We start from the raw sequence: 27,372 nt of genomic DNA, 5'->3' as shown, positions 1-27,372 counted from the left end.
TATTTTTTTAGATTCTTTTCATTTGTATAAGGATTTGCTAGCCACCTTCCCCAACCATCTTTGGCAACGATCATGTGATGTTAGCCCATTTATGTTAGACTTTTTAAGACATTTGTCTTATTCTGACAGGTGCAAACTGAAAAGATTGAAGAAGTATGATTTGTGAAAAGGTGGCTAGCATAAATAATAATACTACGTTGTAAATGAAAAATTACAGAAAAATGGAAGCAAAGTAGATAAATTATGAAAAAAAATACCGAATGAATGTAGTAAAATATAACGATCGCTGAAAAAACTACAAAGTAAATTCAAAATTTATGACAATTAGGGCAAAAACAAGTCCAAAGTAAACCTTTTGCACTTCTATACGGCACCCGCGGGTCAATTTCAAACAGGTCACTGGTTGGTGACTTAGACCCGTAATTTACGGGCGGGCCGTGGACTCACGGGTGCAGGTCACTTTTTACCAGGTCTAGCTGACATCATTCCCTTGCATAAAACATGGAGAAAACTACACTTAGACCCCATGTGGTTTCTAACACATTCAACTTAACCCCTAATGTTTAAAAAGTTACTAGTAGACCTCCTCTGGTTTCAATTTGTGTAAGGTAAAGCTCCATAAGTTGACGGTTCGTCCACAGATCGAAGGGTTAGGATGATCCTATGAAGATGATTTTTTTGGCACACCCTATCTATGTCAGGGCCCATCAAATGATCGCTTTGGATCATCCAAACAATGTGGGCCCACTGTTTTTTTGGTAGTTGAATATGTCAGAAACCACAGGGGTCTAAGTGTATATTTCCCTAAAACATGCGTATATGTGATTTTCATTTCTCTATTATAAGACGATAGGTATAAAGCCACAGGCGGTCTCCTCCTCTCCTCCTCCTCTCTCCCGCTTTCTCTCTCTCCCTAATTCGAAGAGGGAGATTGCATTTCCCCCCCTCTCTCTCTATAGAAATTAGAATTTCAAAATTCAAGATCCAGAATCAGAGAAATAAGCTGGATAATCTACAGGAATCATCTCAGCCCTTGAAGGCTTCATCAAACGGCCAGATCAGGTACAGATCTCCATCCTCAACCGAACTCAAAAACCAGATCCAATCCGAAAAAATGAAACGCTCTCGTCAAGAATCCCTCTCTGAAAAGATCTACAGATTTCGCGCTATAATCCTTCTAATCACAATCCCTCTCCTCTTAATCTCATTCCTCCTCTTCCTCATGCCTCGAATCACTGACGGAATCATAATCTCCTCATTCTCTGATGGCGGAACCTCCGTCCTCACTGGCCGGAGGTTCTCGCCGGACCGGAGATTTGTTTCCAAGAGTTATGCTGTGATTTTTGATGCTGGTAGCTCTGGCAGCAGAGTTCATGTTTATTGCTTTGATGAGAATTTGGATCTACTTCCTATTGGTAAACATCTTGAGCTTTTCCGACAGGTAATTATATTTTCATTCTATTTTCGCAATACTCTTGATTTGTAATGGAAGTTAGAGGAGAATGTGGATTATTGTTTCTAAGATTTTGAATTCTGATTGTATTGAACGATCGCTATGGAAAATGGAAATCCGGACTGTATAATCCAGGATTTTAGTAAAATCCTGGCTTTTACAAGCGAAAACCTAGATTTGATCAGCTAAAACATGGATTTTAAATGCTAAAACCTGGATTTTACAACAATCATGGTTTTTACTAGCTGAAACCTAGATTTGATAAAGCTAAAACCTGGATTTTACAACAATCCTGGTTTCTACGAGCTGAAACCTAGATTTGATAAGCTAAAACATCGATTGTAAATGCTGAAACCTCGATTTTATAAGCTAAAACGTGAATTTTACCACAATCCTGGTTTTTACAAGCTGAGACCTAGATTTGATAAGCTAAAACATGGATTTTTTAACTAAAAGCTGAATTTTACAAGATTGAGTGGTAACACACATTATTTGCACATTTAAAATCCAGGTTTTAGCATTTTAAATCTAGGGTTTTAAAATCCTTGATTATAAAATCATGAATCCAAATGGTACGTATGGATCTTTAATTTGCGGCTTCATGAGTTTTCATCTTCCTGATCTGTCTCTGGAGTGTCCGACCTATGTGGTGACTTATGTGGTGGGATTTGTGATTGTTTCTCATCATTTTGTCTGGAACTGGGATTTCAATATCATATTCTTATGAAGTCTCATATTCTGTTAATTTCCTTCATTTTCCCTTTCAAATCTCTGCTTTGATTGTAGGTTTTTTTTGTTTTTTCAATCGACTTGTCTTTCTTACATTCAATCTATAGGAGTCTTCTTATATTAGGGTTCCGGACATTCCTATGTTTTATTTTTCGAACAGGCCACCCTGTGTTTCTATAAGTCTTCTTATATTATGCTGGATTTCAATTTCCAGCTGAAACACATTAGAAGCAGTTTTTGAGCTATTTCTCAGGGGTTTTCAAGTCTTATGTATGAACATTTATGTGAAATTCGGTTGAAATTTGTATGCATTGACGCTAAATCACTCAGTTATTTTTTTTATTTCTCAGAAATGAAAACATGCTGGCTTTTATATCTTATTCTTGAACCTTATTAGAATGTAATAAGATGCTATGTCATATGCATGACAGATGGCTGCTGATGTATGCCTCTAATTCGTAACCAATCCCTTCAGACTAATGTAACAAGGGCACTGTATTTTAAGGTTAATTAGCTGTTTATGGACATATTTATACTGACATGTGTGTTGACATGGATGGATGTGCCATCGGTCTATAAATTTCTTTGATTTTTTTTTTCTATTTTTCACAAATTGTTGTCTTGATTCATTCATCTGGAAGTTTGTGTGTCCAATACATTGTATCTTTTACCAACACTGACACTCTCATTATGTCCAAAAGACATTTTTCTCAGGCATATAGTGTACATTGTCTCACTTTTTCTACATGTTCTTGTATTAAACTAACTGGAAAACCTTAGTGCTTCTTCCCATTGCTGTTGGCCTGTTATTATTCCAGTACAATCATAATCATGTAGTTTGGGTGGGGTCGAGTCGGTTTGAGCGAAGATCCCTACTGCCCAAGGCCCTTTTGTAAAACTGTACTACCAAGAAAAAATATCATCTATATGAGTACATGGAATTCAAGCTGTCAAGTTATAAAAGTTTATTCTAAAAGTCGCAGAGCATAAAGATCCATTCTTCTGGTGGCATGTGACTGATATGCGTATGGGAGGCTCTCTTTAGCAAAAACTCCATTTAATTATCAATTAGGAATGTTCTTGTTAAGTTATTAGATGGCCTAAGAAAATAGTTATAAAATTTTGATATAATTTGCTTCAAACAGCAAATCTTTCGTTTCTGCAAGGTATGTTTGCACCAAATACATGCCTTTCCTATCATCCATTTTTTTTGGCCTTTTTTGCAGCTAACACCAGGTTTGAGTGCATATGCTAGTGATCCCCAGGCTGCCGCAGAATCACTTGAGTCTCTTTTGGTGGAAGCTGAAAATGTTGTTCCTCAAGGGTTGCGTCATAAGACACCAGTTAGAGTTGGGGTAAATATCTCCTAGAATTTATACTTTTCAGGAGCTTAATCAAAAGGCACTGCTTTCTATCCGGAAATTAATGCTGTTGCTTGAACTTGAAGCCACCTTTAACCATTGTACATGTTTTTATGTTTATTCAGGCGACTGCAGGTCTGAGGGCGTTGGAAGGTGATGCATCTGACAAGATATTACAAGCGGTAACTGGCTCTCTGTACTGTGATCTCAATTCTTATGTTTGAATGTTTAGATAAAACATTGTCTGCTTTCATTAGTTTGTCCTTTTCCAAATTAACATGATTAAAGTACCTATGTTACCAAAATCCAAGCACGTCATTTTGGATGCTGTACCCGTGCCCGCCACAGTTTTGGATAGGGTATTTTTAGGGCATCTAGTCCATATAATGCACATCTTCTGTCTTTTCAAACACTAACCCACATTGTTGCAAACCTTTGCACAACTTTGGATTATAAAAAAGGGCAGCCCAGTGCATGAGGCTCCCGCCATTGCCGGGTTTGGGGAGGGCTAGATGTACGCAGCCTTGCCCCTGCTTTGCAGAGAGGCTGTTTCCGTGACTCAGGTACAACTTTGGATTATACATATTTGAACTTCTTTGTCGAATATTCTCTTGTTATTGCTGGACAAGAAGTTGCAATGGCGCTATTGGTGAATGTTAGTTCTTCACCAAAATATTAAAGAAAAAAAAAAGAAGGAACTTTATAGTAGTTCTTTTTCTCTTGTTTCCCGTATTTGATTCAATTGATTGTGTCACTTGGCTATGGCCTTTTTAGGCTTTTGCAGTTCCTATCAGTTCCTATCATTTACCAGTATTTGTCTCCAGCATACAGAATAGAATGATCGTTTGGACTTTAAGTCAAATTATTCCTTTATACACTTTGTTAAAGTATAAAAGATTAAATACTGCCTTCTCCAACAGCTTAAGCTTTTGGAGTAATTGGTAAGTTTCACATGGTATCAGAGCAAATGTCTGGGTTCAAACCTCCTTGATAGCAAAAATCCACATGCAATGGCCAAACCCAAAAAAGAGGGGCCACATGTGCCACGTGTAGGCCAACCCTAGAAAGAGGGGCCACACGTGAGGGGGAGTGTTATAGTATAAAAGATTAAATACTGCCTTCTCCAACAGCTTAAGCTTTTGGAGTAATTGGTAAGTTTCACACGCTTTATTTAGGGAGATGATATTTTCAATCCCCCTGCATTACACATGCGCTCCACTTAGAACGTGATTTGACGTGAAAAGTGGGCAACTTTAATGCTTTTTGACGTCAAATCATGTTATAAGGGGAGCGCATGCGTAATGCAGGGGGGGGGGGGGTGAAAACATCATCACACTTTATTTATTAATGTATAAAACCTGGCATATTTAAATTGTACTGTTAGTTTTTTCTAGTAAAACTGTTTCATACATCTAAACTTTACAGACTTAATAAAAGGTAATGTCGGAATGATAAACTTGTCCGTATTTATTTACTCTCATGTTGTAATTTCACGTGTCTAAGGACTAGCACCAGTATCATACTTGACACTTGTACCTGTGCTTGGCTAACAGAAGGGGATACATCAACTAAATCATTACATGAATCTTGTCTAAGTTGTATGCTTGTACAGACTCTGTGCATGTTCTCATTGAGTAGGACTTGCTATCTACAGGTAAAAGATTTTCTGGGAGACAAGAGCTCATTGAAATTCCAATCAGACTGGGTCACAGTTCTTGATGGAACTCAGGAAGGCGCCTTTCAGTGGGTATATTATGTGAAGTTGCTTTCTTTATGCTGCACAGTTCATGTTTTAGAATTATGATTCAGGCTGTCACATGTTTATTTATGTACCTGTGTGTCACATTCTCATTTTTATCACTCTACCACGGGGGAGAAGTGGCGAGAGTAACTGGAATAGGAGTACACTCATGAAGATTCTGATGTGAAGTATATTTTGGTTGTAATTTTCATTGAATATCATATTTGTCTTTTCTATTGAACATCAATTGAGTCTCCATACACAACAAGATCAGATTATGGAAGGTTCCTGATGGCCTCGAATCCCTCTTGTCAATCAGAACCATTAGCTCAAAGTTTAGGGCTACCTTAAGATGTGACTGCATGATTGTTGCTGGCTTCTCCTCCTCCTGAAATTTTATTTTCTACATTTGTTCTTTTTTTTTATACAAATGGAAATGATATTGTAAAAACATGAGACTTGCTACAAAATTTTCCGAGTTTCCGAACTCCTATTGGTAATCATTCTTTGTGAATCCACCACTGCATGCCCTTAAATGTGGTATGCTTATGAGTGTGATAGAGTTAGTTTGGGCTTAGTTATTTTGTTCAAAAGAATTTAATTGCAAGTCATGCAAAAAATTTACACCAATGAACAGGGTAGTTTATATTACACGTTGCCTTAAATTGACCACCCAATTGGCCTTTCAGTGCTTGGGTTGGGTGAGCAAGCATTTGTGCTGATTGAAATGAGGCTTCAGAAGATTAGAAGTAGTACATATTCTGGGCACTAAGATCTAAGATCCATTTCTTTTAGAATATCCTTGATTTGGTTTTTTCTTTTAAAAAAAATTCAGTTTGTTCTGAGGAGTACTTTTTTAAGCTTCACTGATTTTTAGATGACCGGTCATTGTAAATGAGACCCCTCACCCACCAGGGCTTCTTGATGAGTTTGATTCTACAAACTAGTTATATTATCATTGTAAATCAGTGCATCATTTTCCTTACCCCATTGTCATAAATTTTATGGTTCTTAAAGAATTAAATGCCAGTGATGGCATTTGTTCATTCTTAAATTTTATCTTTTACATGAGCAGTCCTAGTTATGAAAATTTTGGCTGAAATTACTTTGTCTTGTGCAGGTCACTATAAATTATTTGTTAGGAAATTTAGGAAAGAGATACTCAAATACAGTTGGAGTAGTTGATCTTGGAGGTGGTTCTGTCCAAATGGCATATGCTATTTCAGAGAAGGATGCTGCGAAATCTCCAAAATCAACAGATGGGGAGGATTCATATGTGAAGGAATTATTTCTTAAGGGCAGAAAATATTATCTTTATGTTCACAGGTTTTCATTTCTCCCTTGGCAAAATGATTTTACTGATTATGGAATTATTGGTTTACCATTTAAAAAAAAATAAAATGGAATTCTTGGTCCTGACCTCATATCACATGCTCTCCCATCTGTACCACTAATGAGACCAGGGGAACTTTAGCTCGGATCAAGTGCCTGACTTTGTCTGTTTTGTTGCTGTCAATGAAAACCAAGACTATCAAAGTGATAAATTGAAGTTGTCAGATAAAACTTTTGCAACTTATCTTGGATGAAGATGACCCTCAGTGTCTACAAAAGATTCTCCAACTTCACATTACTCCTTGAATTTTGCATCCAATAGCATCATTTGACATTGCTTTTATCACTGGTGTTGCAGTTACTTGCACTATGGTTTATTAGCAGCTCGAGCAGAGATTCTGAAGAGTATGGAGGGCTCTGAGAATCCATGCATTTTGGGTGGACATCACGGTATGTTGGAAATGTTAATTCATGCATTTGGGCTTCTGTGATCTATTGTCAGTGAGTTTCTTGACTGATCTTATCTTTCACTATGGTAGAAATTAGCGAAGCCAGTGTTTTTGCCTGTCTAACACTGAATTAGTATGCCCTACATTCAGGAAAAAAAAATAGTGACTTATTTGGCTCTTTGTGGTTACCTTAACCATGCCATTCACCATACTTGAGAATTTTGTTCGTCCTTGAGTTAGTTATACTGTACGAGGCCCTGTTGTTTCAGACTGTGACAACCAACGGTGAGGGCCCCGGCCGATTTTTGGCCCATAATTATCTTTAATTTTGGGCCAATAATCAGCCGAGGGCCTCACCATTGATTGCTACAATCTTAAATGAACAGGGCCTAAGGGCCCTGTTTGTTTAGAAATTTTGAGAACCGATTGTGAGTCCAGAACTGAGTCCGGTTGTGCGTTCTAGACTCTTTTGGGTCCAATAATCAGTTTTGGACTCACAATCCGTTCTCAAAATCTAAACAAACGGACCCTTACTGTTTCTCACATTAGCATCCTCCTTTAATAAGAGTTTTTTTTTTTGGCTGAATATCAAAGTGCATCGTTGGCTATCCAGTTTGACCAAAATCTTCTCAGAACAAGTTCTGAGTTACTCATGTACTTTTTCCATGCCTGTTACTCATGTACTTTCTCCACGCCTTGTCAATTTGGATAATCTTCGCTTTCAACATGTTTGACGTGCAACTGATAACATCACAACTTTCCTGAAAGGTGTGTTATTTTGTCTCAAGGGTCTTACAAGTATGGTGGATCAGTATATAAAGCATCAGCACCGCTATCTGGCTCCAGCTTTACCGAGTGCCAGAGGGCTGCACTCAAGGCTCTCAAAGTCAATGAATCAACATGCTCACACATGCAGTGCACATTTGGGGGTGTATGGAATGGTGGCGGCGGGGATGGCCAGAAAAATCTATTTGTTGCCTCCTTTTTCTTCGACAGGGCTGCCGAGGTGAGATGATCATGCATTTCTCACATAAACTGCACAATATTTGTAGCCCAATCATGCTATTTCAAAACAAGAAATTTTGTAGCTCAATCATATATTGCCATTTGTGACATGTAATGCCACTGCATACAAATAACAGAAACAGTCCTACGAAAAAAAGGGAAACAGACTGGCCATTTGACTGGTGGTTTGGCCTGAATTGAGTACCAGAAAATCCCTAAATAAAATCCCCTAAAAAATCGTCACTTTTTCTTGTCTTGGACGTCTCAGTTTGTCTCAGTTCTCACTAGCCTGGATCGACCTCTATCAATATTTCCTTGTAATTGTGCTTCTCTCCTATTTTTCTTTTTCTTTGCTCGGCCTTAAATTTACGACATTTACATTGTGTTTTGGACTAGAAAATCATTCCTTGTCAAAATATCTCGAGCAGTAGTTGATAGAACTCACTTAGAGTCAGTCGATTATCTTCTAACTTGACATCTTTTTTTCTTTCTTTCTCTTTTTTGCATCTTGCGGGTGTTATGTCTTTAATGTCTCTTCACCATTAAAAAAAATGCTAATTATAAATATCATCCCGTGTTCAGGCAGGTTTTGTAGATCCGAAGCAGCCGGTTGCCAAAGTTAAGCCCACAGACTTTGCAGACGCAGCAAAACGTGCCTGTGAATTGAGTCTCAAAGATGCGAAGAGTCAATATCCAGATGTTGGGGGGGACAACTTGCCTTACATGTGCATGGACCTTATTTATCAGTACACATTGCTCATAGATGGATTTGGTATATTACTATCTTTGAGTATTCATATCAGCATCTCTTTGTGCATCTTGATTCTAATATATTCTCTCATTTGTTGCTCCCTACCAGCCCTAGATCCTTGGCAAGAAATCACATTGGTAAAGAAAGTGAAGTACAGGGATTCCCTAGTCGAAGCTGCATGGCCGCTTGGTAGCGCCATTGAAGCTGCGTCAGTTTCATAGCACAATACATCAATCAGTTCAATTCTGTTGCAATATAGCAGCTTTAGCATTGACAGTTCACGGGTACTTGTCCCCACGCTTCAATGCTTCAGAATCAATTTAAAGTTTAAACCATGGCATAGAAGAAGATTGGATCATTTTTCGTGACTTAGCCAGTAGTGCTACAATTGAGAGGCAGCATATAGGAGTTGATTGATCTTCCATTTGTAATTTTACATCACAGAGCCGATTCGGAACCTTCTAAGCAGGGGAGGTAGTGCCAAGAGGAGATTTGATGTCCATTGTCATTCTTTTGAGATGAAAATCTCATATTCTCATTAATATTTCAGTTTTTGTTGTCTTATAATATGTGTACACCTCCCTTTTCTTTCCAAGCATTTTTCTCTGAATGAGTCTCAAACCATCAAAACATCAATCTGGAATTTTAGTGCAAAAATACAATATGAGCAAAGCCCCAAACCATTCAATTCTGCTAAGGGTCAAATAATCTTCTTCCTTTCAAAGAAGATCTTCAAATGCCATAGTTGCAAGCCAACAACTGCCAAGCAAATACATAGTGATAACAGACTCAATAAGGCCATCGTCGAGTTTATTGTTTGGTTTAGCATCTGCATCTCCTCCTCCCTTTGAACAGAAATTATAGGAGAGTTAGTTGCCATTTTTACAGAACTCAAAGGTTTAGTCCTTACTAATTGATTAAATGAACTCGCATACCTTTCTCGCAGAAAAATCATCTCTTCATGGATTGAATGGACTGATTCCTCTAACTTTTTCAACTCTAGCTCCATCACCTGAGAGCAGCGATGAATAAATCACAGACTACAAATGATGGAAGCACCATTGCATATTTCTATTTTTGACAGATTACTATGTGATCTCTCAAAATAAAGAGGGCTGTCAATATCAAAAAAAGGTGGCATGGTTTACAAAAATATATTAATAACAGATTATATGCCTCACACCAGGCCCACATTAAGGTCAGCCTGTGGGGCCACAACCATATTATAGGCCTTCCATCTGACTATAGCCTATTGAAAAACCACTGTAATTGTTTCAGCTGCTAAACTGGAATTCCTATGAGCAAAAACATCCATGGTCTTCAAAAGCATGGATACTTCAAATGAGTATTCACAAAATAAGGAGATTTTGCAGAGAAAACAAAGCCGCACCAAAGAGAGGCAAGCAACTTTTAATGACTAAAATTTACCAAAACCACTGGATTATGACAAGTTCCAAGCTATCAATGGCACATGTGAATTGAACACAATCTAATGGATAATTAGTTGCTTTGGCTGTTACTTAACATTGTTTTACTTGTCTTCTAGTTTTAGATAGAGCATAAATAATGTATAACTAATGAACAAGTTTGAGCTTTACCAGTCCAAGCATTGTCTATATATGCTATGCAAGAGTTCTACATGGTAAGTGCAGCATGAGTCATCTGAAAAAGTTCATGATTCAAATTCAAAAGAAAAATCATGGATAATCCATACACAAATGGATCCGGTACCACATCCAATCTAAACAACTCATGAAATGTGGGCTGATTTAGCAAGCTAATTAGAAAGTTCAAGCTATTTCTCTCTTAATGTCACTGAACCATGTAGATTGAATGGAACATTAGCCAGGTAGCTATGAGTTTAAAACCAAAAGGAATACAAAATCAAAATGACATAAGGATCATAGAAGTCCATCTGTAGGATGCCTTTTTTGTTTTGCTTCTGCTATTTCAAAGCTATTGGGGAAGATTTGTAGGCGAATCCAAAATGACTGCACTGGTTCCATTTTGGTGCCTTCACATGTTACATTTTTGAGCTCTTCCAATGATTCCATTGCCAATGAATAAAAATTTGATCTCCTAACTAAGAGAAGCTGTGAACAAGTAAGATATCCACATGCAATATTTATATGAAAGGGTGTTCAATACCATGAAGCATTCCAAATGATATTGAAACCTGTGAGTGATACATTCACAGTAGGTTGAAAAAATCCTATAAATTGGTTGCTCACAAATATACACCTGAATACCTGACTTCTTAAGATTGTGATTGATGCAGCTGCATGACCTTTCCACAGAATCTGTATCCTCTATGACTGGGTTGGTAACGCAGTGGATCAAACGAAAGACTGTAGAGGAAACGTACAATCTGAAAATACGCTCTAGAATCAACTTCCTATAAAAAAAAGCTAAACCAACAAGGAGACTAAAATCCTAGTCTAATCCTATCGTCATAAGATCGCTCACCATTTAGGCCAAAATCCTAGTCTAATCCTATCGTCCTACGTCGGTTGGACTGTGAGGAATCATAAGATCGCTCATTATTTAAGCCATGTTCGTTTCAGATTGTCACAGCCGATTGTGAGGCCCCCATCCGATTATTGGCTCAAAATTAAACGTATTTTTGAGCCAATAATAGGATGGGGGGCCTCACAAACGGTTGTCACAATCTGAAACAAACAGGGCCTTAGTGATGGTATTGCAAGAAAATGACTTAATCGATTTCTTTGCTGTTGTAACCAGGATTGACTGCAAGCAAACAACTAGGAATCCACCAATGTAGAAAACATACTGGACAAGTGAACAGTCACACAAACAAACAATTTTAATTGTCCAAAGTAGAACTAGGAGAGGTAGAATGACCATAAATTGATCCAAAATTTGATCAATTTCAATGACCATAAATTGATCGGAAATTTGATGAATGTAGGGTAAACTCCAAAATCCAACAGATAAAAATCAGTAACTACACATTTTCTTCAAAGAAGTTCATTAAAACTTCACACACATACGCACACGCTGTTACATGCAACATGCTTTGCAAACATGTTAGGAGTTTAGTATTTGGGTAGTTTAATATTTGGATAGATGTTCTGTCTTAGGGTCCTAGTATTTAGGGCAGTTTCAACGTATTGTGTGGGATAGTGTTTATCTGTTAGTCGTGCATGCTATCTTTTCTGACTTTTTGCCTATTTTCATGTATTTGGAACATGTGTTAAGATATATGAAGAAGAAAGGATCCGGCTGGAGGAGACTTTTGAATTTCAACAACACTTTTGTGTAAAGTGGCAAGGTTTCCTCAGTTAAACCTCTATTTATTTGTTGTTTCTTCTGTCGGTTTTTTCCTTGGCACGATAGGTACATCAAAGAACAAGAAGACCTCACTTCAATACGTACCATTGTGGTATCAGAGCAAGGGCATGGATCAACGAGTGGAGAAGTTGGAAGCCGATGTGAGTTCTCTTACCATCGGACAACAGCAGATAATGGACAGGCTCAACGAATTGTTCGAGAAGCTTAGTCCACGTCCTGCCAATACTGAACATGAAGAAGTTGAGAACTCAATGGCTCCACTCCCGAACCGTGGTGTACAAACTGGGAATGCCAATGGGAGCTGCCAAAACGGTTCACATCAGTCTTTCGCTCCAAAATTTGTCAAACTTGATTTTCTCCATTTTAATGGCGAGGAAGATACAACTAGTTGGACTTGTAGAGTGGAACAGTTCTTCCAGTTCCATCAAACTCTAGAAGAACGTGTGGCCCTTGCATCTTTCCATCTAGAGGGAGACGCTCAACTGTGTTATCAATTATTCAAACAAGAAGGAGGCGCAATGTCCTAGAGGACGTTTTGTGACAGGTTGCATGTTAGGTATGGTTCCAACCAATTCCAAGATTTCTTTGGAGAATTAGCTAAGTTGCAACAAGTTCGAACTGTTCGAGACCACCATACTCAATTTGAAAGACTGCTAACTAAGGCGGGATAACTTCCTCCTAACCGTCAAGTCAGTTGCTTCATCAGTGGTTTGAACGATGACATCAAGGCAGATGTATTCGCAAGGCGTCCTACAACCTTATCTGCTGCTATCGGACTAGTCCGCATGTACGAGGCCCGCAATTTATCACAGCGCACCATTCCAACGTCAGACACGTAGAACCCCATCACAACCAATGGCGGTCCTACACTTCCAGTTCGACGGATGAACCCCGCTGAATTGCAAGAGAGACGAGCACAAGGGCTGTGCTATCATTGCAACGAGAAATTTGTTCTGAGGCATCGATGTAAGAAGTTGTTTTTAATAGAGGCGAGCTACGAAGAAGAAGACGGCAACAAATTGACCGAGATGAAGCAATTTCCAAACTTTGGTCTTGAGGACAAGACCGAATTTTAAGGGGGGAGGAATGTTACGTGCAAACATGCTTTGCAAACATGTTATGAGTTTAGTATTTTTAATATTTGGATAGATGTTATCTCTTAGTGGTCCTAGTATTTAGGGCAGTTTCAACATATTGTGTGGGAATGTGTGTTTATCTGTTAGTCGTGCTGCTATCTTTTCTGACTTTTTGCCTATTTTCATGTATTTGGAACGTGTGTTAAGATATATGAAGAAGAAAGAATCCGGCTGGAGGAGACTTTTGAATTTCAGCTACACTTTTGTGTAAAGAGGCAAGGTTTCCTCAGTTAAACCTCTATTTATTTGTTGTTTCTTCTGTCATTTTTTCCTTGCCACGATAGGTACATCAAAGAACAAGAAGACCTCACTTTAAGATGTACCACACGCACACACATAATATACTTAAACATGTATACATTGGTGTCTTTAGTGGTGAAGCCTTTCAATCCTTTCATGTGGCGAGACATAAGTCTCACAAAATGCTGATTTGTAAATAAAATTGGAAAAAATAGGAAAAATCACAAAAAGATTAGTATAAATTCTAGAAAAAGGAGTGATTTATTTGCAAGCACAAATGAACATTCAAAGATCATTCAACTAAGCAAAGAAAGAACAAACCTCATCTACAAAAGACATTACAATCTCAGAGAGTCAGTTAATGGCTTAGTGGCAACGAGTTTGCAACTAGGTGACTAAATACAATTTACCAAGTCTACATCGCAAATTCAAAAGAATCATAACACAAATGAAAAGGTGTGTAACTACATAAAAAAAGCCTTGACTCAGCCTCAAGTCGAATCGTCCGCATTCACATCATCCATGTGTAGGATGTCCTCTTCATCATCACCTTCTTCATTATACTCCTCACATGTATACTTTGATGCAAAATCCCTCCGTTCCTCCATATCACAACTCAACTATCCTAAAATGCTCCAAATAAAACCATTGAAATGGGGAAAATTTGAAAGTAGTGACTGTAGAAAGGAAAAAATGTAGAAAATAGGGATTTCTATTTACCTTTCCAACATATGCTCATTCACTACAAACTCCACCTCCGAAAGATTGCTCATAATGAGAGAAATCCCTCTAAGTGAAGGATTTCAATTCCTTGGAACAGTTAAGAGTCTAATGTAGTGTTTCAAAATACAGATGTAGGCTAAAATGCGGACGAAGCTAATCCTAGTCGACTCGGAGCAATGCACTCGAGTACTCAGTTAGTGCAATCATAACTCGGGAGAGTCAAAAGAGCTTTGATTGACTTGTAGGGCAAAACTTTGACTTAAACAAGAACTCAGCCAAGATAAAAGGGAACGTTGACTCGAGTCTGTTGGCAATTGACAAGGGGAGTTTTGAAGCAGCGACTTAATGAAGAAATAATAGTTCTCCAAAAACTACCCCTGAAAATCTAAAACCCCTTGTAAATCACATGTAAGAGTGTTTTGATGTATGAAATGGAGAGGCGTTCAATCCACACTTGTGAGGCAAGGCATAAGACTCACAATTTTCTAATTTTTTAACATTTTTAACATAAGGGGATTGAACGCCTCGCAAACTACCAAAAAGATCAGTATAAATTCTAGAAAAATAGGTGGGCATTTGCAGGCCCCATTGGAGTAGCAGACTCTAGCGAAGCAGAAGTGCGTGCAGTTTATCAAGGTATCAAGTTTCTTGTGGGTTAAGACTATGACAAAGTGGGGATAGAAGGGACTCCATAAATGTAGTCCTTTGGCTGAACGGATCTCATGTGTTTCCTTGGAGGTTTGCAGAGCTCTTTGATGAGATTAAGGGCATCTCAGGAAGCTCATCCCCCTCCTTCCATCATATTAGGAGATCTGCGAATGGGGAGGCTGATAAGCTAGCAAGGGAGGGGGTTCACATGAGGGCATTGCAGCAGTTTGATTTCTGAACACCTTGAGATTTTTACAGTCTTTTCTTATATCTTGCTTATGAGTTTTCTTTCGTGTTTGTATCTGACCACCTCAGTCTTTTATTATGAATAAATTTTCAGCCATTCAAAAAAAAATCTAGAAAAAAAAAAGCTTCATTTTGAAGCACAAATGGCCATTCAACCATCATTCAACTAAGCAAAGAACGTGGCAAACTGCAGCTTAACAAATATCATTGGTAAATTCAGAAGAATCATAACACAAATGAAAAGGTGTAAGTGCATAATAAAGCCATAGACACCTCATGATCTAGGTCCTCATCCTCACTCCTCAATTGCATTGTCCACATCCTCTTCATCAGTGTATGAGATGTCTCGCACATGTTTCCATGCAAAATCCCTCGATTCTCCCATGTCACAACTTCACTGCCCTAGAATACTCCGAACAACGAAACAATTGGAACGGAGTAAAATCAAAGGGAAGAAGGCTGAAAGAAAAAAATGTATAGAAATTTCTACTTGCCTTTGCAGTAGATGCTCATCGATAAAAAATTCCAACCTTGAAAGGTTGTTCTTGATAAGAGAAATCCCTGAAAGTAATGAAGAAAACAATATTTCTCCAAAAACTATCCATAAAAACTTCAAAAAAAAAAGGAAAAAATCATTTTCTTGTCATTTACGTTTTTTCATGTCCCACAAATTTACCACCTCAAGCTAAACTAAGGCGCACTGAGGCGATGCCTCTAAACTAAGGAATACGCCTTAAAATGCCTTATGGCTAAACTAAGGCGAGCTGAGGTGATGCCTCTAAACTAAGGCATACACCTTAATATACCTTATGGTCAGAGGTGTATGCCTCCGGGGTGTCCGGCCTTTCTGAGTAATTCTTGACACATTTTGCTTGCCCCACACATCGAGGAGAATTCCTCAAACACTGGCATATATATATATATATATATATATATATATATATATATATATATATATATATATATATAGAGAGAGAGAGAGAGAGAGAGAGAGAGAGAGAGAGAGAGAGAGAGAGAGAGAGAGAGAGCTTTACATATGCACCATCCTCATTATATGAAGAATAACAACAATTAAAGCACATATAAAGCATGAATCATTGGGGTGCCACCATTTCATGTTAAATGATATAACAGAATGGGGTGTGGTTCATCTAAACCAAAATGGTATTCTAGATCAACGGATGACTTGCCAATGTTCTTTCTTTCTAAATCTAATCTCATAACGGAGCAGTAGAAGTGTTACAAGCGTCACAATGTTTTGAATAGTTCGTGGTCTTTTTGTTTAAAATAATCAAATAGAATTTCGGTTTGCAGCATCCCTGGTAGCAGCATATCTGATCAATAGTAAGTCTTTGATACACGGAAGTTCACTACATTTCATGCAAGGTTGGGATAAATACCATCGCATGATCATTTGAGAATGTTGGTTGCTTCTCTTTTGCCTATGAACTCAGTGCTCTCTACAAGAATAACCTGACTCAAGTATCTGCCTGTGTTTTTCTAGGATACTCTGGCAGTATCTTCTCTATGTCACGTTTGGTAAAGTAACGCACCGACACTACTTCCTTGGAAATGCCTGAGCATAAGCCCGAGTCTCCAAAGACAATGCTTTACGCTAAATGTCTCTCAAGGCCATAAAGCATGCCTTTACTGCATTACTATTCCAATCTAAAAGAACTCTTAATGAGTCCTCTCCTCCTCTTTTTCCAATTATCTAATGTAATCCATAAATTTAGCTTTAGATCGTCCAGGATGGACATGCAAAAACATAAGGAAATGGTCCATATTGGACAAAAGTTTGCGGGATTCTCGCTTGGTTTTTTGGTGTGTCAATCCTAGAGGATAGATTTATATTCGTGGCTGTATAGTATGGAATCTCAAAATGACTTTTTAAAGGTTATTTGAGTGAAGACAGCAGAAGAAGACTTGAGCAAGTTGCTGATTTGTTTGGTGATTTTTTGAGCAAGACTTCTGACTAAGATAATGATGGTTGTTGTCTGATCTGGTAGTTTCAACTGATCAAAATAAACTTCCTCTGAGGATTTTATGGTAGCAAGTTCCATAATATTAGGTTATTCATGCAGAGTCTTTGCATGTGATTCTTCTTCATGAAATAAGTAATAGTTGCTAGAATGATGGAATTAGTTACTTTCCACATCTTGCTGCCTATGATTTTCTTTTCTTGCAAGCACATGCATTTAGAAGCATATGAATTTTAGTTTTAAAATAATAAATGTGGAATTTTTCCTTATTGTTTTCTGAAATTTCCTATGCTTTTCCGATGTGGTATCAGCAGAAATGATTGAATCACCAAGACCATATGGAGGTAAGCAAATGTTGACTCAAGAATAATAGACCTGCACACAAACATTGAATTTGGGGTTTCTCGGAAAAAATACCATACTATTGAAATTCTAGATCCCATGGAAAGTTGATGCCAAGCTGCATGGCCTATTTATCACGTAAAACATAATTCAAAAAGGCTATATACAGCAACAGATTCCGACCATATATCAAGGAGGTTGAAGCAAATAAAGTGGGGAGTGCAACAGTTGCAAGCTTAGCCTTCACAATGACAATGTTTCATTTTCTTGCCTAGTATAGAGGCAAAAATGCAAGTCTTTCCTACTTTGTTATTGTGTCAGAGCAATTTATCCCAAACATGAAATTGTAATGCTGTTCCTACCAATTACATTTACACTCTACGGCTTGCTCCATCCATCCATTTCTGTTGTTAGAATCTAGGTTTCTTAACTTATGTGGTTAAGAATTAAGAGAAGGAATGAATAGAAACACTACTAAGATTACTAGCTGTCCATAACCATATAATTCGACTCAAATTCAATGACAGGAAAGAGACTTTTAGGTCTTTAGTTTAGCAGATCATTTGGACATTATGACAAGATGATTTCAAAAGGAATGTAACACAGCATTATCACACCCACAACAGCAAATGCTAAATGAAGGTAGTGTTTTCCCATCAATTTGATAGCTAGTACATGTTAGAGATTTTCAAAATGCAAAGTGGTATTTAGAAATTAAAATGTTTTTACAAGTTTTAATTTTAAATATAAAAAACAATTTTCAGACAGGGCCGGTCGACCGGGGTTTCCCGAACGACTGCGGATTGGTTACTGGAAACTTAAACAAGTTCCAGGGAGGTGAAAGTAAAATGGACAGGCGCATGCCGGCGGGCGACCGTGGTAGCCCGGTCGACCGCGACTATTCGAAAAACTATCCTTGGGAGAAAACAGACATGGCTTTTCACTTCCGTTTTTCATCATTTTTTCATGTCTTTTCTTTCCCAAGAGTCATGGATGTTTTTCAAACTCAAATGACACTTTGTGGGTGATCCAAGACAATTAAATCACCAAGAGTTGTGATCAAATGGTGATTATTCAAACCAATTCAAGGGATGTCTTGAAGAGATGTTTCTCTTAGTGAATAGATATCTAGTGCCATTTAAAAGAAGCAGAAATCTGTCTTTTCCTGTGTGAAAAAACAGTTGTTGCTGTACTTTCCTGTTTTTCTCTCTCAAGCAGTCTCTCTCCCTTACTTTTTAAGTTTGTTTATTCATAAAAACAGCACTAAAATTAGTTTTCTGCAAAAACAGATTTAGTGATTTTCTCTAAGGCTTGAAGTTCTTGAAAAGTGTTTTGGGTTTGATTCCGCTTGTGCAAAGCGTCATCAAACAATTGTAGGATTGTCCTACAAGGCTTCATTGTATATTGGAGACAATTCGCGGACCCCCTTTGCACACAACTGGTGGGGGCGAATATTGTCTTAAGGAAGGCGTTTACGCGCCTTGAAGCATCTTATTCTTCTTTTCTCTTACCCGCGACAGAGGACTGAATTTTCCAACAATCTTAAGACAATATTTGAAGATCTTCATGGCGCAATCAATGAAGCAAATGACACAAGACTTTGTGAAATTGGAACGATTCAACAAAGGGAACTTCAAAAGATGGCAGAAAAAGGTTCACTTTATTCTCACTACTCTCGAAGTGGTATATGTACTTACTACACCAAAACCGGAGGTTGTTGAAGATGAGACGACTGTTCAAGCTCGTAAAAGAAGGAAGTGGGATCAAGATGACTACTTGTGCAAGGGCCACATCCTTAATGCCATGACCGATGAACTGTTTGACATCTACCATAACATGGAGTCAGCGGGTGCACTTTGGACAGCGTTGGAGGCGGAGTATCTATCAGAAAATGTCGGAGCCAAAAAGTTTGTAGTAAGTCATTTTTTAAATTATAAGATGATTGATGATAAGTTGGTAGTGGATCAAATCCATGAGATCCAACATATCATTAGTCAAGTTCATCAACAAGGGGTAAATCTTGATGATACCGTCATCATACCTTCAATCATTGATAAGTTACCACCATCTTGGAAAGACTTTAGAAAAAGTCTTAAACATAAAAAGGAGGAGATGTCTCTTAAAGATTTGATTCAAACCCTCCAAGTTGAGGAAGAATCAAGACTTCGAGATAAAAAAGAAGATATTGATCTAATATCTTCTAAAGTACATATGGTGGAAAATGTCAATATGACTGATACAAAACCCCCTACTCAACCTTGGAAAGGTAATCAGAAGAGAAAGCATCAAAATTGCATGGTTCTGATAAGAATAAGAAGCGCAAAGGCGCTTGTTTCCAGTGTGGCAAAATAGGCTACTACAAGAAGGAGTGTCGATCTAAAAAGTCGAACACTCAAGGAAACAATGAAAAGTTTGTTGCCATGATATCCGAGGTCAATTACCTTGAAGGAGAAGATGCTTGGTGGATCGATGTATATTATGTCCCGGAAGTTAGAAGAAATCTTGTTTCTGGTAGCCTTCTTAATAAGAATGGCTTTAAGCTTGTATTTGAATCTAACAAATTTATACTTTCCAAAGGAGGAACTTTTGTAGGAAAGGGCTATATGTATGAGGGTATGTTCAAGATGAATATTAATAAAGTGATTGTTTCTGTTTACATGCTTGAGTCTATATCTTTATGGCATAATAGATTAGGACATGTAAATCTTAGAAAAATGCATGATATGGTAAAGATAGAATTGATCCCCAAATGTGATGAAAACTTGATAGATAAATATAAAATATGCATGCAATCTAAGATAACTACAAAACCATTTCCAAGTGTAGAAATGTCTACTTCTTTATTACAATTGATACATAGTGATGTATGTGACTTACATGGTACTCCAACAAGAGAAGGCAAGAAGTATTTTGTGACATTCATTGATGATTTCTTAAAATACTGCTATGTATATCTGCTAAGCCATAAAAATGAAGTCTTAGATAAGTTTAAGTCTTATAAGACAGAAGTAGAAAACCAATGTGAATCTAAAATCAAATGTATTAGATCTGATAGATGAGGGGAATACCAATTTCTTGAATTTTATGAAAATGAGGGAATAATACATGAGTTTTCAGCCCCTTATACACCATAACAAAATGGTGTTGCGGAAAGAAAAAATAGGACTATAATGGAAATGGTAAATTCCATGTTCGTCAATTCTGGTTTAAATAAAGGATTTTGGGGTGAAACCTTATTAACGTCTTGTCACATTCTAAACAGAATTACAAATAAGAAAACTCATGTTACTCCCTATGAACTTTGGAAAAAGAGAAAGCCCAACTTAAATTATCTTAGAGTTTGGGGTTGTAGAGCCATTGTTCAAGTACCAAAACCTAAGAAAATAAAGTTAGGTGAAAGAGGCATTGAGTGCATATTCCTTGGATATGCGAATCATAGTAAAGCCTATAGGTTCTTAGTTATAGAACCTAATGATTTGTTAGAAATTAATACCATTATTGAGTCTAGGGATGCAACCTTCTTTGAAAACAGATTCTCCTGATTCTCCTCCATTACTAGATTAATGGATTCAAACCCACCTATAAAGTCTTCATTAGAACCTCAAGAAGAAACTAATGAGGTACCTAATGAGATTAGAAGAAGTAAAAGAGATAGAAGAGATAAAAGCTTTGGTCATGACTTTGTTGTCTATCTTGTAGAAGGATCAAGAAATAAGGTTAAAACTTCTACTATGATAGATTTAAAAATAGAAGCTGATCCTAAAACCTATGAAGAAGCCATTAAATCTCAAGATGCAGTCTTTTGGAAAGAGGTTATCAATGATGAGATTGATTCTATTATGGGTAATAAAACTTGGAAATTAGTTGACTTACCTCATGGATCAAAACCCATAGGTTGTAAATGGATTTTCAAGAAGAAGATGAAAGTAGATGGAACCATACAAAAATTTAAAGCAAAATTGGTTGCTAAAGGCTTTACTCAAAAAGCCGAAATAGATTACTTTGATACATATGCTCTAGTTGCTAGGATCCCAACCATTAGAGTCCTAATTGCTCTTGCTTCCATATATAATTTTCACATTCATCAAATGGATGTTAAAACAGCATTCTCAAATGGTGAACTTGATGAAGAAGTATATATGGATCAACCTGAAGGTTTTGTTATACCTGGTCAAGAGCGTAAAGTATGTAAATTAATTAAGTCATTGTATGAGCTTAAACAAGCCCCTAAACAATGGCATGAAAGATTTGACAAGGTTTTAATGTCAAATGGTTTTAAGATACATGAATCAGACAAATGTGTATATAGCAAATACAAAGGTGGAAAATGTGTCATCATATGTTTATATGTAGATGACATGTTGATCTTTGGTAGTGATATGGATAGTATCACAAGAACCAAAGAGTTTTTATCATTAAACTTTGATATGAAAGACATGGGTGCTGCAGATGTGATACTAGGTATTAGAATCATAAGGGAAGGTAATAATTTTATTCTTACCCAGTCACATTACATTGAAAAAGTACTTAGAAAGTTTGATCACTTTGATTACACACCTGTTTCTACACCTCTTGATTTAAGTGTAAGATTATATCCAAATACTGGCAGGTCCATATCTCAATTGAATTATGCTAGTGTCATAGGAAGTTTAATGTATGCTATGACATGTACTATACCTGATATTGCATTTGCAGTAGGAAAACTAAGTAGACATACTAATAATCCCTTAGAAGCAGGAACCTTCTCTCGGGGTGCCGCTCCCACCTCAGAACTTCGATTCGGCGCTCCTTAGGAAGGAGCTTCCAGGGAGCGCGACCTGAGAGAGACGGGAACAGCTCTAATGACACCCCAGCCTACTTCTATTACTCTACAAGTCCCACCATCACCAACTTCCTTACATCAAACTCTAACTCTTCAAAGTACTTCATTGGAGCAAGCACAAAGGCTTGTGCATCTTCAGAATGCACGATGAACGAGTGCACACAAATGAAGATGGTTAGAAATTAGCTTTTAGATGTATTTACATTTTGAAAGATACATATGAAAATGATTAGAAAATATTATTTTTTGATGTACTTGAATTTTTAAAGATATATTAAGAAAATATTACATACACGCTCCCATGACGCTCCCAAACTTAGACTCTTCTAGACCCCACGCTTCCCCGCCCCCACTCCCGCCTCCGCCCCCGCTCCTGCACCCGCTTCGTGCTTTTAAGAATAATCCTAGTAATTTGCATTGGAATGCAATAAATAGGAAATTAAAATATATATAAGGCACTATAAACTATGGGTTGTCTTATAGTGGGTATCCAGTTGTATTAGAAGGATACACAGATGCTAGTTGGTTAACTGAGCATGTTGATCATTCATCAACGAGTGGATGGATATTCACTCTTGGTGGGGGAGCTAACTCCTGGGCTTCGAAGAAGTAGACATGCATAACAACTTCCACAATGGCAGCAAAGTTCATTGCATTGGCTTCTTGTTGTAAAGAAGCAGAGTGGCTGAGGAATTTGTTGATAGAAATTCCTATTTGGCCTAAACCTATGCCATCAATATATGTTCATTGTGATAGTCAGGCCGCATTATGAAGCGCATATAACCATGTGTACAATGGTAAGTCCAGGCATACTGGACTTAGGCTACTGATGAAGTAGTAACTATAGATTATGTGAGATCAAGTCAAAACTTGGCTGATCCATTAAAAAAAGGTCTTACAAGAGATTTGGTGTTACAGACATCAATGGGGATGGGTCTAAAGCCAATAACCAATGATCACCAATGATGGAAACTCAACTCAACGCTTGAAGAGACATCAAGTTTTGAGTTCAATGAGCCCAAGTACATCATATGGAGTAATTGTAAGCACTACAATATATGTAATTTTCATCCCAAGGGAAAGTGCTTGGTACCTGTAATGTGTAATGGAGGACGATGAGCAATTGGCTCTTAATAGGCTTGTAACAGGGTGTTAGGGTGCTTTACAGGGGCACTCATAAGCCTACCTATGTGAGTGTGGAAGTGGTGTCGCTTCCTATGAGACTTGGCTAGTCTCTAGAGCATTCATGAAACCGAGATACAGACACAAGGCCAATACACGTGTCGGCTTTTATAAACTACCTATAAAGACGAAATCTTATGTGTGAAGATGTGTCCGGTTAGCCATATAGAATAGCTAGTTCAAAGATACGTCTACTATGCAATTCTGGTTAACTTTGATATGTCGTCACTAAGTGAAGGTTTAAATTGTAAGATACCTTCATTTATGCATACAATTTCCAAGCCTGATGAAAAAGTTATTTTCATTTTGAAAATGGTGGGGGATTGTTAGAGATTTTCAAAATGCAAAGTGGTATTTAGAAATTAAAATGTTTTTACAAGTTTTAATTTTAAATATAAAAAACAATTTTTAGACAGGGCCGGGCGGCCGGGGTTTCCCGAACAACCGCGGATTGGTTACAGGAAACTTAAACAAGTTCCAGGGAGGTGAAAATAAAATGGACAGGCGCATGCCGGCGGGCGACTGTGGTAGCCCGGTCGACCGCGACTATTCGAAAAACTATCCTTGGGAGAAAACAGATATGGCTTTTCACTTCCGTTTTTCTTCATTTTTTCATATCTTTTCTTTCCCAAGAGTCATGGATGTTTTTCAAACTCAAAGGACACTTTGTGGGTGATCCAAGACAATTAAATCACCAAGAGTTGTGATCAAATGGTGATTATTCAAACCAATTCATGGGATGTCTTGAAGAGATGTTTCTCTTAGTGAGTAGATATCTAGTGCTCTTTAAAAGAAGCAGAAATCTATCTTTTCCTGTGTGAAAAAACAGTTGTTGCTGTACTTTCTTGTTTTTCTCTCTCAAGCAGTCTCTCTCACTTACTTTTTAAGTTTGTTTATTCATAAAAACAGCAATAAAATCTGTTTTCTGCAGAAACAGATTTATTGATTTTCTCTAAGGCTTGAAGTTCTTGAAAGGTGTTTTGGGTTTGATTCCGCTTGTGCAAAGCGTCATCAAACAATTGTAGGATTGTCCTACAAGGCTTCATTGTATCTTGGAGACAATTCACGGATCCCCTTTGCACACAACTGGTGGGGGCGAATATTGTCTTAAGGAAAGCGTTTACGCGCCTTGAAGCATTTTATTCTTCTTTTCTCTTACCCGCGACAGAAGACTGAATTTTCCAACAGTACAGGTTTTGAGTCTCCTGTGTACAAATATGTGAATTATCACAAGCAAATGAATGGCAAAATACGAGAATCTTTATGCATTTTTATTTTCTTGGCAGGTTAGGAGAGGCTTTATTATCAGTAGCAAAGCATAAAGAGAAGTATATATTGTTAGAATATGTTAGATTTGTGAAATTAGATTTGATGATATTTGATTAAGGTGCTAATTAAGGAAGTAGACTAAATGGGGTAATTAGCTTAGATTAGTAATGTTCTAATGCTTATCTTTCTATGTTTCTCCTTTGAGTGTTCTATATAGATACTCATTAGGCTCATTATGATTCAACCAAGATTAATGAAATTCTTAATTCTATCATATACGGATAACCTGAAAAAAAAAAGATAAAAGAGGGCAGAGAAAAGATTGATCTTGTGTACAATACATACACTAATTTTCTCTTTCTTGGCAATGGCAGTCCAGTTCAAGTCCCTGGCACTGACCCCAATCTTCCAATCAAAGTTAACAGGAAAAGTGGTGGATATATCAAAATGAGAAGACCAAAAACAAACAGTGTGTTGCGCTGATTGGGTGGCAGTGAAGGCAAAATTCCCAGATTCAATGTTTTCCGCATAGTGTATATTCTCACCGTATGGCCCACTCACCTGAACAAACCCTAAAACATCAAAAAACAGTCCCGAATTCCACAAATGAGATAGAAATTGACAAAATTGAGAAATGGGTTTTGATTTTAAGTATTTTATCTACGTACCCTGATGGAGATTTTGTGTTTGTGGGGTGGATCGAGAGAAATTTTGTAATGGGCAATGGACATGGTGTTGATACGAAGTTCTTCGGAAATGCATTTGGTACGACCTGATGGAAGATCGAAGACGAGTGAGTGAATGGTGATGGGTAGAGTTAGAGAGAGGCATAATAAAATCATCGACATTAGAGCTGGAGCTGAATTTGCGAGGTTAGATCGATCCATCTTTCTCTTCCTCTAGATCTATCGATGATAGTTGATAGAATTGTAGAACTCCATTTTCTGAAAATTTAAAAACAAGAGGAAAGTTGGGGACTGTTTGTTGGGACTTGGACTCAGGGAGTCAGGGGTGTAACTCGGGCGGGTCGGGTCAGGTTCGGGTTGAGGCCAACCTGAACCCAACCCGAGCAACCATTTACTCAACCCGAACCTGACCCGACCCGAGTTCCAACCCTACGAGGTTCAACCCGACCCGACCCAAGCAGCCCTTTTTGCCAACCTGAACCCGACCCAATCCGAGATTGTAAGCTTAAAAACCTAAAAAAATTATTAAAATTTTCGGGTTGAACTCGGGTCGGGTTGCCCAAGCCGTCAACCTGAACTCAACCCGGGTTGAGAAAACCCAACCCGAGTTTTTTCCGGGTTGAGCCTGCCTGGTTCGGGTTGAGCCTGCCCGAGTTGCACCCCTAGTTGGGAGTGGGCCATACGATACTGTTTTTAAAAAATACGGATTTTTATGGCCACACGTCTAGTGGTGCAACTTGGGTCGGGCTCCACCGGAACCCAACGGGTTCAAGCCGATTTTGGCTCTGGTTGGGTTGGGAAAGCCAAGCCGACTTTATTTCAGGTTGGGTTAGGGTTGAGGCCAGCGCAACCCCACCTGACCTTACCCGGACCCGACCTTCCTCTAATTTTATCTTGATTTTCTCTTGGTTATGTATTTTCTTGTATTTTTCTGTATGGCCTTAGGTGAACCTGAACCACCCGATTTGGAAAAAAACAGGCTAGATAGAATGGATTAGGGCTGAGAGATTTAGAGGCTAGTTGGGTTAGGGTTGACCACCCTCGACCCGAGGCTCAGGTGGGGTTGGGCTAGGTTTTAGGAAATGCTATCTCGGGTATCGCTAGGGTTGGCCTCAACTCTATCCAATCCCGGTTGCACACTTGCACCCTTACACATCATATAAAATCTCCTCGGGAGGTTCTCTAATTAGGAGATTTAATATTTTGCAAAAATTACTTTGGGGCTCTCTTTATAGGATGATCCAAACAGTTCATTTGCTGATGGGCCACAGCGTAAATAGGCTGTTTTATATAAATCATCTACATAGGATGATCCTAACCCTCCAATCTATAGGAAACCCCTAACGTTAGGTGGGTTGAGATCTGGGTCATGTTTTGAACAGTTTGGAGCATCCTATGAAGTGGGCCCCACATTACTTTTTGAAAATACCGGATTTCACCTCAACATCATCTAAAATCTTCTCTAATAAGTGTCTGACGCCAGAATGAAATAGCTCATCTGCAACCCACACCCTTCGTTTGCTGGGCCCACAGTATAATAGCCTTAACAATCTCTGAGATTAGATCTAACCATTCAAATTGGGGGCCACATATGGAAATCCGCAATTTTTTAGTAAAAACATTTCTTGAAGGAAAATTTTTCTTAGGATTTCTTTTGTTTCCACAATTTGGAGGGAAATGATAAATTTTAGGGATATCATTCTAAATTAAAAGTCCATGTAAGTAAAACACTAAAACACGAACTGCGGTGGTTCTAGTCACATTAGTTCATGTGATAAAAATCAGGAAACCATGAAATTTTAGAAAAGTTCCTCTTTTCCAAAAAAAATATCCGGCATTACAAATAGGGGCTTATTGAGGATAGTTTTAGGGAAATGAATACAAATAGGGGCTTACTGAGGATAGTTTTAGGGAAATGATATCAACACAGCCATGTTTTAATAATTACACAAACCTAGATTGT

The 27,372-nt window shown here is 37.9% G+C and overlaps 2 protein-coding genes across 2 annotated transcripts; one reads left to right on the top strand and one right to left on the bottom strand.

Moving 5' to 3' along the window:
- The first annotated feature begins 835 nt into the window (after nt 1–835).
- On the top strand, nt 836–9,388 carry LOC143863235 (putative apyrase 1). Its single transcript, XM_077373905.1, has 9 exons — nt 836–1,441; nt 3,409–3,537; nt 3,669–3,725; nt 5,198–5,290; nt 6,405–6,610; nt 6,975–7,066; nt 7,854–8,071; nt 8,653–8,842; nt 8,930–9,388. The coding sequence occupies exons 1-9, from the start codon at nt 1,115–1,117 to the stop codon at nt 9,040–9,042; spliced, it is 1,425 nt and encodes a 474-aa protein (XP_077230020.1). The 5' UTR covers nt 836–1,114; the 3' UTR covers nt 9,043–9,388.
- On the bottom strand, nt 9,046–25,708 carry LOC143863236 (transmembrane emp24 domain-containing protein p24delta9-like). Its single transcript, XM_077373906.1, has 4 exons — nt 25,392–25,708; nt 25,069–25,284; nt 9,757–9,833; nt 9,046–9,666 (listed from the first exon to the last, which is right to left on the bottom strand). The coding sequence occupies exons 1-4, from the start codon at nt 25,608–25,610 to the stop codon at nt 9,522–9,524; spliced, it is 657 nt and encodes a 218-aa protein (XP_077230021.1). The 5' UTR covers nt 25,611–25,708; the 3' UTR covers nt 9,046–9,521.
- Between the last annotated feature and the right edge of the window lie 1,664 nt (nt 25,709–27,372).

Source organism: Tasmannia lanceolata, unplaced genomic scaffold, assembly GCF_043159265.1.
Source record: "Tasmannia lanceolata isolate RefF3 unplaced genomic scaffold, GAP_Taslan_0.1 ptg000044l, whole genome shotgun sequence".
Taxonomy (NCBI): domain Eukaryota; kingdom Viridiplantae; phylum Streptophyta; class Magnoliopsida; order Canellales; family Winteraceae; genus Tasmannia; species Tasmannia lanceolata.
This window is presented reverse-complemented; position numbering and strand designations above follow the sequence as displayed.